Source organism: Apteryx mantelli, chromosome Z, assembly GCF_036417845.1.
Source record: "Apteryx mantelli isolate bAptMan1 chromosome Z, bAptMan1.hap1, whole genome shotgun sequence".
In the NCBI taxonomy this organism is placed as follows: Eukaryota; Metazoa; Chordata; class Aves; order Apterygiformes; family Apterygidae; genus Apteryx; species Apteryx mantelli.
In genome coordinates, this window is record NC_090020.1 from 65,489,420 (window position 1) to 65,503,086 (window position 13,667).

Sequence of the window (13,667 nt, forward strand, 5' to 3'; positions counted from 1 at the left end):
TGCAGCAAATGTTGCAGGTTTGAGTTGGTCAGAATGAACATGGACTACTTTCTTGTTGGGCTGCGATAAAGGTGAGTGTGCCTACACATGCTCATTGAACTTGGGCGTGATTGTGCGTGTGTGTATGTTACAGCCGGGAATAAAGGCAGTTGCTGTGGACTTTTGGGCACAGCTGGAGCTCAGGAATGTTCAGAAAATGGTTTATTGATTACAAATGCCTTTGGACCTGTTCAATGTGAAACAGGTGGAGCAAGGCACCACTGAATAAAAAAATGAAAATAGATGAAGCTGAAATCTCTAAAGAAGTCTAGTTCCTGATGTGTTGTTCTGCTCTAAGCTATGTAGATTGGAAAACATTTGTAAAAAAGTGAAAAGGGCTATTTATACTTCCTTTGAATAAAAAAGGAGCCTTTGATACACTTGAAATTGGAGGTTATGCTACACACTACAATGCACAAGTGTCTGAGCCATGTTTACTGTATTGCAATGATATGGTCAGTAGTTTGGAGCAAGCAGATTAATTTATACAAGTAGAAATTGACTGTTGTGCACTTACTTACTAAAATCAGAAATACGTGGATGGCTTTTGGTAAAACTTTTGACCTTCAGTGAATGTTCAGACTTGTCTCAGCAGTCCCCTATATCCAAGGTTATGTGATGGAGAGACTGACTTAACTTTAAAGTTCAGCTCAGTGTAATAACAGAATACTACTTTTGTGAAGTGAGCATTACAGTTAGATTGTGTGAGGGATCATGGGACAGTCCTCTGCTTTTTAGTTGCTGTATCTTTTTTTCCTTTGAGCAGTGGGGAGTAAGTTTGCATTTATGGAAAATGTTTGTTAACTCAATAGATTGCTTTTACAATAAAAATATATTTTAATTTTAAGAAAGAGGATGAGAAAGAAAAAGATATTTTAATATAGAAAATAGAAAAAAAAAAGAAAGATATATCTTAATTTTAATTTGTTTTGTGAAGGACGATAGGCTTGTTGGGTCAATATTCACTTTTCTGGCATCCACAAAAATAGTTTTTAGTCTGTAAAGTGCAAGAATGATAATGTTATATCTTAAATACGGTGGCTATGATGAAATGAGAAACTTATCACCTCCTCTTTGTTCTTTTGTACTCAGGATACTTCATGTAGCTCTTTAAATTTATATGGTGCTAAGTCAAGGTAGTACAGAGTATGTGCCTGAAGATGGTCAGCACAAAGCTAGTGATGTTGACTTGAGAAATGCTGATGCTGGAGCATGGTATTTCTGGAAGATGTGAACTTTGAAGATTTGCAGAGGGAACATTTTTTGAACAAGAAATGCATAGTGGTTTTGGATGTACAGACACATAACCTGGAAGCATAGGTGGGAAAAGAAGCGGGTAGCAAAGTGGGACCTGGGGAGAGGTAGATCAGAGGGACTCGAATGAAGGCAGGCTTGCCGGCGGTACTGCGCCTTGTGATGAACGCTGGGTGTGGTGTACTTTGAGGTGCCTAAAACCCCTAATGAAATGGGAGTGAGCAGGAGAGAAATTTAGAAGGGACATGAGAGTGAGATGATTATGCAGGATTGTTAAAGTGAGGGCAAATGAGGAGCTGTTGGAGAGATCTAGGAGAGAGCAGGGAGCGCAGCATGGCCCTTGGGAGGGTGGAAGAGGCTGGCGAGCTGCAGCGGGTGCAGCCTGGCGGAGGCAGGATGGATGGAGGCTGGAGAAAAGGGGCTGCTTGGCAATGTGCGCCGCCGCCTGCAAGGCCAGCAAAGGCAAATCCTGTGCGAAGGTTGCACAGACATATTGAGAAAAATCACACGGCTAAGTGAGACACTGAAATGGGAATAGGAGAGGCACCATTTGGAAAAAAAAAAAAGTATAAAAACATATATAGATAGAAATAGGTATTTTATATATATATATAAAATATTTTCTGGGGGAATGATATAAGGGGAGGGTTAATGAGAATTTGGTTTTGCAGCAAAAATCAGTATGCACAGAAGCTTATTTCTTTGCTTTACATATGCGGGTGGTGTTGCTTGCAGACTAGCTGTGCTGGATAATTTTTGTGAGTTACTGATATTACCGGTGGTACTATGACACTTCACAGTCCTGGTGTGGAAACAGTTGATTCATCAGAGTGTAATTTGTATACTGATTATAGCATGACTAATTACTGTATTTAAAAGGAGTATGCAGACATACTGGCATCTTTCCTCCCTCCTACCTTACAAATACTTCTTAGTTAGGAGATTAAAGTTCTCAGTAGTACGAGCAAATGTTGCAAAGCTGATCTTTTTCTCATATCAATGAACTGAACTTTAAATGGAGATGGTAATAAAAATGAATTTAAGCAGCTGCCCTTTATTTATATTTTCCCCTTAATCATAATGGTTAACCACAGCATGGTTTCTTGAGATAACACTTTATAGCATGGAAGCACCTTGTTTAGCATGTAGAGGTTACAAAATCATATTGTTGCGCATATCAACTCGGCTATAAATTAGCACCAAGCATAGTGCGATGTGGTCAGCTAATGCTGCCTGATCTGTATTTCACATGCAGTGCGCTGTTAACCTTCTCCATATTTTTTTCCATTCTGCTTCCTGAAAATCTTTCCCAAAACACTTTATCCATCTTTGTTTTCATTAATTACAGAAATCCATATTTCTGTTTTCTTCTGTGTTCCTGCAGGCAGCATCATAAAATCTTAATCAAGTGAAAATGGCCTTTAGCAATCTGACATCAAAGGCTGTACTACTTTATGATGAATGGATTAAAGATGCCGGTAAGTCATTTCAGTCTAAAATTTATTAACTTTCAATGATTTTTGAATAGTATTGTGTAGCTATTTTAAGTATACTGTTTATCAGCAACTTAAAGTAGCTTTGTCTTCCTGTAAATGTTTCTTAAGACTTGTCAAGTTACCTATTGACATTTTTAACTATAAAGAACAGAATAGTTTCTGCAATTAAAAAAATGAAAAAACAAAACCCAGATACTTATGGACTTAAACTCCAGACTAAATAAATTATAGATAGTGATTCTTCTGTAAGGGTTTTCTGGCTTGCCAGAAAATAGTGCTTTATGTTTTTCTGCACCACTGAACATAAAGCTTTATTTTTTTTTGTTGCAAAACTAATGGTATTTTATCAGTTAATAGAGCTAGGTGCACAGCGTCACTGTATTTTGCTTTTGCTGATGCTAACATAGCAGGTAAAAGGAAGTACAAAACCTGATGAGTTATGATATTATCTGAAATTATTCCTCAGAGTAATTCACTGTATCACACTCCTGCTTAGAAAAGGAACATTATTCTCTTGTTGCAGCTGGTAGGAGGATATTAAACATGCTTTGGTTTAACCAAAGAAACGACAGATGAGCTCTCAAGTTTGGGGTTGTGATGAGCTGGTGATTCTCTTGCAGTGCCACGTGTACGGATTTCAGTTTTTATCTAATGCCTGGTGCTGTGGTCCGCAGTCCTTGTTGGTCTGTGGGCGCAGGATGGAGCAGGTCACAGGCTGCAAGCGGCACTGTATTCTGCTCTCCTCCCCGTCTGTACTGATTGTTCATTTCCAGTGGCTGGAAACAACATCAGACCGTGTCAGGGATAATATGTTGCTTGAATGCCATGGGCTCAAGATCACTAACCTAGGGCGGTGCAGTCATAAATTAAACATTTAACAAAAATTTGTAGTGGTATAATTCCACTTCCAAAATAGAGCAACAAAGCATGAAAGCAGCAGTTTGCTGACCCAGTAGTGAAGTTAGGGTCATTCAGAAATGAAATTTCCAAAAGTCAGCTTATTTAAACAACCAAAAAAAAAAAAAATTACATTACTTTGGCAGTCTTCTGATTATGGAGAATTGGTCAGGCCTTTGGTGAGCCAGGCCTCTGTGATGGGCCCCAAAAGAAGTGAATCCTAGAGGAAGTTGGATTGTCTGCTGTGGTCAGTTGTGGGGGGAGAGAACAGCGCATGCGTGGAACAACTCTGCAAAAGTTAAAATCTGTATGGGATAACTGTAGAGGAATTTACAGCATTTTTGTTGTTTGGAGGCTTGCAATATGAAATCGTGTGTTTTATGGTGCAATGAAAGAGCTGACATGTCTGGATTTAATAGGCACAGGCCTCAAGTGCTAAGCTACAAATACCGACTGATGGGACAGAACGTCTTCTAACTTCGAAATCCCCATGACTACTTTGTCTAACACCATACTGCTTATAAGGGTCAAGGATTTTGAAGAGTGGGGCTACTTGCTGTTCTGTGACCTGAACTTGGTAAATAAGGTTCATGCCCCCCCAGAAGAATGAAGCCTCACTTGGAGATGCAGCTGCAGTGCTCTGCTTGCCTGTTATTGTCCTCTGCTGCCTCCCAAGCTGTACTGATGTGCAAAAATGTGGACTTTTCCTGAAGCAGAGCTTTAGCCCGAAAATCAGAGTGCTCCTGGTTCTGGAGTGCTGTCTCCCCTCTTGGTTGCAAGTGTGAAGGGTGGATGCAGAAGGAAGGCTGGAATCTGGCAGGTGCTAAACCTTGTGAGCCAGTGGATGGGGATTTGCAGTGAATGCGTTCGGCAGCTTGAGCAGTGAATGCAGAAACTTTCTGATTAAGAATCAGTAGCTTTTTAGGACTTGATAAGCACTGGAAAGATCTGACTTTTTCTTTTTTTCTCTCTCTCTTTTTTCCCCTCCCCTAGATCCAAGAGTGGAAGGCTGGCCACTCATGTCTTCACCTTTTCCAACAACCATTATTGTTGGAGCCTACATTTACTTTGTCACTTCTTTGGGACCCAAACTCATGGAAAATAAAAAGCCTTTTGACCTCAGGCAGATAATGGCATTTTACAATTTTAGTGTGGTAACCCTCTCCTTATATATGACTTATGAAGTAAGTACAGCATTTATTTGAAATATATTTATACATTTAGTGTCTCTAACTATTGCATACCATGTTTTGAGGAGTTTATTAATAAAATTCCTCCTCTGCAGTTCTCAAAAAAGCATTATTTTGGTTCTTGTAATTACATTCCTCCAAGGAATATGCTAAACTAATTGAGCTGATACTTGAAAAAAGGGAGTAAGTCATACCTAGAAAAGAAGATTGTAGAATATTTTATGTGCCATTACATGTCATTTTAAAAATTAAAAATCCTCATAACTTACTTAATTTCCGTGGGCTGGAGAAGGCAAAGTAGATTACTTGTTTTAGTCTGTTGTAATTGTTTCTGTCCTGCTACATGATAGTCAACAATGATGTTTCAAACACTGTATAGACTATGTTTAACTGCAGAATAATCTTCAGTTAAATCTGGATTCTAAATCGCAGAAGTTAACAGTATCTAATTCGGGGAACTTTATCCTTAAAAAAAAAAATCTTTAGCACTGACTTTTTAGAAATAGTAAATACTCTTTCTCTCAAAAGGAGTCTTGACATTTTGCTGTAGTTGATAGTTCAAGCAAATGTTGGACTTTCAAGCCAGATGGGTTACATAGGGTTATGTGGTGAATGACCTAAAAATCCCTAATCATGAGTGGTACAGACCATGTAAAAGCTATAATTTAGAACCTGCTTTTAAAGCTTAAGACAGCTAATAGCTTCTTCAATAAAAAAATGTAGCTATTTAACCATAGTATTGTGTGAATGACAGTCTTATACATTTGCCTGATAAAACATCACTATTCTAGTACTGACCCTCTTTGTGTTAAATGTGGTTATATGGCTGCAACTATTTCAGGTTTGGCAAACTGGTAATGAAAAGTTCCCAGATGATCCTGCCAAATCGGCAACCTTTCTGTTAACTCAGTTTGCATAACTTTCATCATGAGTTACAATGAACTGCTGACTTTTTTTTAATAGTGCTTTAAAGTCCATGCAACAGCTGCTATTTTATATAATGACTGTTGTGTCAAATGTAAGTGTTGGGCGAGATGCATGCATTTGTTTTTTTTACTCTTTGTTTTGAAAAATCCCCAGACTGCCTTCTTTTTGTGATTAGGTGTTGAGTTTGCTCTTGGTTTTAAACCCTTAGAAACTAAACCAAAAATTAAACTTAAAAAAAAAAAAATCTAATACTAATATAGTATTTGATTAATCTGCTGTCAAGGCTTCTATTTTAAAATTTCATGAAAGAATGCATAGAGACAGTATAACAGATTGAATCTCAGCCATTGTCTGTCTCTCAGCAAAAAGCTAATTCTTTCCCTCTTTGGATCCAAGCCATTTTGTGGGTGCTTTAGTATTGTGCTGTCTTGATAGTGTTTCAAATCTTGTTTAATTTAAGCAACTGATTCTTTAAAAACTTGAACATCTATTGCAGTTATGGACTAAAACCTTCATCTCTCAAGAAAATTGAACTTTCTATCATGCACGAGTGGTGGATTATGATGATTAATCAATGACAAGTATTTTTTAAACAAATATAAGATCTGGTAGTCCTAGTGGCTGGCAGGAGAGTGAACCAAGTGTAATTTTAACAGTGTTGCTCTTGTCTGAGTTCTAATATATTCCAAGAGAAAAGATTGCATGTGGTACTTGTTACATACAGTCCACTGGTCCTGTACCTCTGCTTTTGATTGTAAAACCTTAGCTTCTCATGCATCTTGTCAGTGAAAGACTAATTGCATCGAACAGTTCAATTATTAAGCAAAATTTTAGAAAGCGTGAGGCCAAAAATATAGTACATATTAATTCCTTCCTTGTCTTAATGACTTTAAACTATGCTTTTTTGTTGTACTGTTTTTCTTAAAATTGTTATTAGAGCCAAACATCTCAATACTTCAAAAATTTAAAAATGGTTGATTTGCTTTTGTAACTTGATTTACACAATAAGATGTTTATCCAGCATTTGTTTTGAGTTGCAGCTGTTTATCCTCTTGTTACTAATGCTGAGATAAGGGGATGTAGAGAGACAGTTCTCCTCCGTAGGTGTGGTCCTGGAATCAGAAATTTGTTAATCTGCAACAGCAAAGGATTTTGTGAGAGCTAGCCCACACAGAGGTAGATGACTGACAAGGTTGCTGATTCAACAAGTTTTTAATGTTGTTGTTTTCTCATGCTTAGTGATTGCAAAAGTCAACTGAAATGAATGAATCTTTCATAAGTCATAAAGGAAACCTTTGCCCTTTCCTCTTTTTTTTTTTTTTTTTTTTGATACAGTTTCTTATGTCTGGCTGGGCCACAGGGTATTCATTCCGGTGTGATGTTGTTGACTACTCGAGGTCACCTACAGCTCTAAGAGTAAGTTGCCAAATGTAAGGCCAAGTTGTTACGCTACACTGACGTTGTTTTTGGAACTTCTTTTTGAGCAGCCAAGTGCACTGCTGTAGAGTGGAATACACTAAATGAAAATGCACTTTGCATAATGGAGAGCGTGTGAGTTAACTGAAGGGGTTGGTCATTTAGGAAAAAGAAATAGGCAATGTATTTGTTGGCTTGTCCATCTTGGTTTTAAAATTCCATAAGGATTAAGGGAAGTTTCGTGTTTCAAACAAACAAACAAAAAAGCCAACTATATAATTAAATATCTTTCTGTCAACTTTGTGACACCACATACTTGTCCATATGCTTTCCCATTATATAGTTACTTATTTTTCCTGCAGCTTCTGTGTTATGATTTATGATTATGATTTGACTGTTTCTGGTTTTCATTCTTGCAGATGGCACAAGTTTGTTGGCTTTACTATTTCTCCAAGTTCATTGAATTATTAGACACTGTAAGTATTTGTAAACTAATAAGTAGTGAAGTTTCCTCTTCACAGTCAAAGAGCCAGTGCTGCTTCGGGGGAGCAGCGCATTAATTGCTCATTTATCAGCCCTCAGACCTTCAGTTATTGGAATCCCATCAAGGTGTTTACCCATGTTATCTCTTCTCATTTTACTGTAGCATTACACTGTTGTTCCTTGATTATCAGGGAAGATGTTAATTTGCAAAAGATACCTTTAAGAAAGAGGAAGCCCTCAAAAAGTGTCTGTTTAACAGCTGAATACACTAAGCTGTTGTGTTACAGAGACTTGTCTCAACACTGACTACTGCAGATTAAAACTGGCATTGGTTATGTTGATTTTTTTTTTTCTCCATATCATCTTCAGATTTTATCTTCTACCTTTTGAATATTTGCATCAACAACTCTGAATACAGCATAAATTGCCATACCCGCTTGCTTCAAATTCACATGTATACCTTGCTTGGTGGTCATGACTATAGATGTGGCTGATATTAGTCCTGCACTCTAAGCTGTTTCAAAGAAAGTCTGAGCAGCAATACATTAAAGCAGAGTGCAGGCCTTGCTTGCCCCCACCATCTGTCTGCCTTCTCCTCTTTGAGAGAGACACCAGGGTTGGTTTAGCGATTCTCACACCAGCTTCTGAATGTTGGAGCTGGCTATGATTTCAGGTTGCCTTGCTGTGTCAGGCACAATAGTGGTGACTCAGGAGCTGACTAACGAGCAGTTAGGATGTCCTACACTCTGCAAGAAGAGTTAACCATCTAACTTTCATCTACAAAAACTCATGATTCAACACGTGAAGATCATACTGACTGGGCCAGATGGAATGCTGATGGAAGGGTCAGGAATGCTGAAACTGGAAAAGCCTAACCAATTCAGCACTCCATTTACCTTTGCTACCCAGTGGTTAGATTGTCCCTTTGTAATTAGTCCTGGGCCTGAAAAAATTCTTTTAAAATTTATTTTGAATCCTCCCAGTCAGGTACCTGTTTCTCAGCAGCTTTTTTGATTTTATTTTTAAGGTAATTTTTTGGCTGTATTTAACAGACAGCTGTTTCCAAACGTTTTCCCTGGCACACCAGACTCTCCTCTTCTGCTGTGTTCATTTTCTTGTCCTCTGACTCTACCCTTCTCATGACCTGATTTCTCCTTATACAGTTTTCTTGCTATTTCTTTCCTTAACACTTCCCTCTATGTCTGTCCGTTTAAACATAGACAGTCAATATCCATTAAGAAATACTTAATTTCTTCTTCCTAATGCTATCTTTTTCCAAGGTTAGCTAAGTCAGGGTTCATAATAAAGTGCTATTTCCCTAACTTAATATTTTATCCTGTCTGTATCTGTTGCTAGTCCTTCAGTTGCTCATTTCAAATGGCTTTTTCTTAGTAGCTCAAGGGACTTAAAATCTGATATTTCTAGATACTTTTCAGTCCAAGCAAGTCCATCTTACACTCGTCATTGTAGTCATTGATGACTCAATCTTGGACATTTGTTCTCAAAAGCCAGAGAAAACTTTTATGGATTTTGCTGGATTTTACTTACTGGTTTGATTTTTTGGAAAATTTGCTACTCAAGTCCAGTGCCTCAGTTTCTCTTCTTCTCTTGAGATTGCAAGTGTGAAGAATTTTTAATTGTATAGTAGTGAGCATACAGTTTACTCTAAGTCTGCTGGGCTTGTGTGTCTTCTGTAACATTCTGTTTGTTAAAATATGTTTCAGGTATTTTTTGTTCTGCGTAAGAAGAACAGCCAAGTTACATTCCTGCATGTCTTTCATCATTCCATCATGCCATGGACCTGGTGGTTTGGAGTCAAATTTGCTGCAGGTGGTGGAATGACAGTTTAAGTTGTACATATCTTCTGGTAGCAAAAGTTTAAAAAGAAAAAAAGACAAAAAATTTATTTAAAGAACAGAATTAAAAATCATGGGAACATCAATGTTTTAAAGTATAGATGTCTATAGTTCTCATGTAACAGCTGAAATCACTGTACATTTCAATTTTTAAATGGATGAGAATTATTCATTTTTCTTATTTGACAGCATTTTGTGCACCCTTACTTTCTGCTAGGGGAAGAAAGTGCAGAGGAGAGAGACACGTATAAACCAAGAGCACTTTTACATGAAAATAAAAATGTGATTGCAAAATCAGAAGTGCTAGGGGAGAAGTATGGGGCAGATACTCTGTTGAAACTTCATTAAAGACATCCTTCCCTTGAAATGTAAGAATTGAACTGGAGGGGAGAAGTGTGTTCTCATTGTTCTTAGCATCCTTTGTTTTGCCTGCTTTAGAAGTTATTCAGGCTTTGCTTCAGTTATTTTTACTGGCCTTGGATCACATAACTGGAACTTGTTTATAATACTCTGGCCCTCACAAACCTACTAAGATATTTTCTGAGCCTTATTTATTATGTAAGCTTAGGCTGTATCCATATTTGAATTGTGTTGAACTGAAATTCTTTGTCCACTTCTTCCTCTAGCTTACTTTCACTTTCTCCTTTCTCTGCTCTGACTCTTTAATTTTATTCCTGCTTAAACCTTTCTAATCCCCTAACTCTACTCTGCAGTCTCCCTGAAGAGCAAAAAAGGGAGGGATCCTTGCATTTCAGTTACCTACAATGCATCTTTCTATGCTATAGTATTAGTGTGTAACACTAATAAATATAGCATGCCATGAGAATATCCCAGTGAGCACAGAGTGGAGAAATGCACAGTCATTTAGCAGTATATCTGTAGGATTTTTATTTATTTATGTATTTATTCATTTAGTATGCAGCATAAGCAGAAGGAGTTTTCACCAAGGAATAGTATTTTTGTACATATTTCTTCAATCATGTTCTCTGGCATGTTTTTTTTCCTAGGAAAATAGGTGACAAATTGATGAAAAGAACTATTGCTTATTAAACCTGATCTATTAGTGCTTGTTTTATGAATTTAAAAAAAACAAACAAACAGAAAGCAGTCCAGAAAGTTGGTAGGTGGGGTCTTTTGAAGGTGTCAGGGTGCAGATTTTCCTAGTGTATAAGGGGATATACTTTTGCTGTAGTCGTCTAGTTTCTATTACTGAGAAGCTGGTGTCTTGACCATGTCTTTCTCAAATGTTCCTGTGTGACTGATACTTTAAATTAATGATGAAATTGTAAATAGTTTTCTCAATGTGGAGTTCAGTATGTTTTTAGATTTGCTAAGAATTCCCAGCAGCTAACAGTCCCTCCTCTTCCACCTTGAAAAGTTTCCATTATAGGTGATTAACTTTCTGGCTTTTATCTGGACATCAGATCAGTATACCAGATACAGGCTTCTGATTGAGCATCAGATTCAAATTTCCCATGTGATAATTTGACAAATACTTTCTGCAAGTTGTGCAAGATCTCTTTTGTCCTCTGATAGTGATATTCCCTCATATTCATGAAGAGCTGTGTTTGTTTCTAACACTCTATTGCTTATCTTTATACTAATTTTCCTAAATATTGTTCTGTTTGATAACTTAAAATTGTTTCCAAGATTTTCAGTCCTGTTGATGCTTGTCTTGTATTCAATTTCATCACTGTTCATCCTTCCTTCTAAATAGAGGTGTTATGGTCTCTACTGATGAGCTTTGGAACCTGTTTTTAAAAAACAATAGGTTTGTGAAAAGACAGGCTGATTTCTCTCTAACCTGATATAAACAGGGAATTGTACAATGGTGCTTATGTGTGGTGTTGCAATTTGGAGCACATTTTTGTGCTGTTGTTTAGGTTGTTTTTTTCTTTTTTCTCTGCTTTAACTATTTTTCTTTCGAATATCCACTGTGCAGGCCAGAAAGTATGTATATTTGGATTGCAGGAACACTTCAAATTATTTTCAGAAATACAAATAGCTAAATTTCAAAGAGAGATTAGAGCCACAGCTGAAGTGGTTGTGATTTACGAAGCTGGAAGGCTCGTGTGAGCTACTAAAATCACAAAATAAATTTTATTTTGAACTTGAATGATTCTTAATGGAAAATTGGCTTTTGGTTACAAAAATTTCTCATTAAGGGTCTGGCTTTCATGACTTTTTTCCCCTGGTACTCAATATTTTAATGTTTGTATTTCAGAAATACTTTCCCATCTGTATATATCACTTCTTGGATCATTTTTACCTATAATTTCTTGTGTTCATTAAAATAAAATTACTTTTGACAGGATCATCTAATTCCATAGTTGATCCATGGGAGACGGAAATGTTTCCTTGCCCACTTCTTGAAATGTTTCTGTCTCACCAGCTTCAGTCATGAGTTTGCCCCAAAGTAGGGGGTTACTTGGCCTTAAATTTCATTTCCCCTGTCAGTGTGGTTTTGAGATGCAGCCTGGACTTGGGGGACTTTCACTTAGTAAGTTTTGGGAGTCATGATCTATCTGAAACTGTGATTCCTTCCCTGGAAATCTCTGTTGGGGAGAGAACTACAGCTTATCCTCTAGATCTGTGCAAAGGTCATCATAATACCTAGAAAAGAGGCATAAAGCAGGAGGAACAGTTACCACTAAATTCTCTGAGCATATTTTAATGAAAAAAACAAAAGAAGAAAAAAAAGCCACTAAAACATGTGGCATGTACTGAGATCAGTTAGGCTTTGTTGCTGTTTTGGAAATGATTAGATAAGCCTTTACTGAGAAGGGAAACTGCTGAGACTCTTCAGAATTGGTGTCAACACAATTCAGGTTAAATACGTCTAAGGGCTAATCAAGGTCTGTAGGTTTTGGAGTATGTTCCCCTGGCTGCCCCCCCACCCCCCCCACCCAACACACACACTCAAAACAAACTGTCAGGACCCCCGAGGTGGCTTTTTAAATACATGATGCAATAATGCTACCAAATTTTGTTCTTCTACAGGTGGTTTAGGAACGTTCCATGCTTTGTTGAACTGTATTGTACACGTTGTCATGTACACTTACTATGGTATCTGTTCTTTGGGACCAGCCTATCATAAATACTTGTGGTGGAAAAAATACATGACAACGATACAGCTTGTGAGTAATTTTCTGTTTGACTCGAACATCTCTCAGAAAGCTGATTGTGACTAATGCAGAGTTTATGCAGTAAATTTCTACTTTGTTTTAATTAGTTTCATACAAAATCCACTCAAATCTGCTGATTTCAGCATTTGCAATAATCCTTGAGATTTACATGCAAGAGGTTTTCAGTTATGCAGTACTTGGTGAATAAATTTAAAAAACTCATTTCCTGTGTAAAAATGATTAGATATGTTTGCACCAAGAAAACATACAAATAATTTATTAATGCACAGAATACACATGTAAATAGTAATGAGTAAAGAAAAAAAGTGTCACCTTAAGTATTTGTTAAGAATTTCTTGTCCATTCTTTCACAGAAAGTGTTTGATTTTAAAGAATTTACCTCTCTCTAATTCAGAGCCTGAAAAAATGCTCTTGCAATAATTACATTAACTGTTCTATCAGCAGCAAATCACTTTGAAATGGTTACTGCTCTGGCTACTTTTTCATGTGCTGCTTTTTTTATAGTTGATTTCTCCAAACTCTGGTTCCAACTATTAGTTTGGCCTGACCAAAGAGACTTCTGCTGGTGGAGAAGGGAAAGGAGCAGGGAGCAGTAACCATGGCTGGTAACTGCTTACACCAGGTCTGGTGTTAATGGAAGAGTTCACATAACTAAGGATAATTTAGCTTGAACAATTATAACCTATTTAAAGTCTTTTTGTCCTGGTGGTACAACCTGTGGATTATTGACTTTCCTTTTATGTGGGATTTTTTTCTTTAAAATTCTTCATTAAATTGTTTCTTGGGACCTGCAGACCTTTGTGTAACATGACAGCGTGTAAGGTAGGGAGCGGGGAATTTATATTCACCAGTCCTGCTGGCTGTTTTTTCTAAAGGAGTTTCCCATTTGTCACTAGTCAGACACGTCTGGTTTTTTTGTTTTGTTTTGTTTTGTTTTGTTTCTTCTCTGATCTGGGAAGTGCA

General features: G+C 37.2%; 1 protein-coding gene across 2 annotated transcripts in view; it reads left to right on the forward strand.

Annotated features, from left to right (window-relative positions):
- Nucleotides 1-13,667, forward strand: part of ELOVL7 (ELOVL fatty acid elongase 7) — a 34,153-nt gene that overhangs the window by 18,341 nt on the left and 2,145 nt on the right. For both annotated transcript variants that reach the window (XM_067315893.1, XM_067315892.1), the window contains exons 2-7: nucleotides 2,678-2,771; nucleotides 4,680-4,870; nucleotides 7,139-7,219; nucleotides 7,639-7,695; nucleotides 9,427-9,532; nucleotides 12,559-12,695. In XM_067315893.1, coding sequence (XP_067171994.1) covers nucleotides 2,708-2,771; nucleotides 4,680-4,870; nucleotides 7,139-7,219; nucleotides 7,639-7,695; nucleotides 9,427-9,532; nucleotides 12,559-12,695 — 636 coding nt within the window. In that variant the 5' untranslated portion in view covers nucleotides 2,678-2,707. The remainder of the gene's footprint in view (nucleotides 1-2,677; nucleotides 2,772-4,679; nucleotides 4,871-7,138; nucleotides 7,220-7,638; nucleotides 7,696-9,426; nucleotides 9,533-12,558; nucleotides 12,696-13,667) is intronic.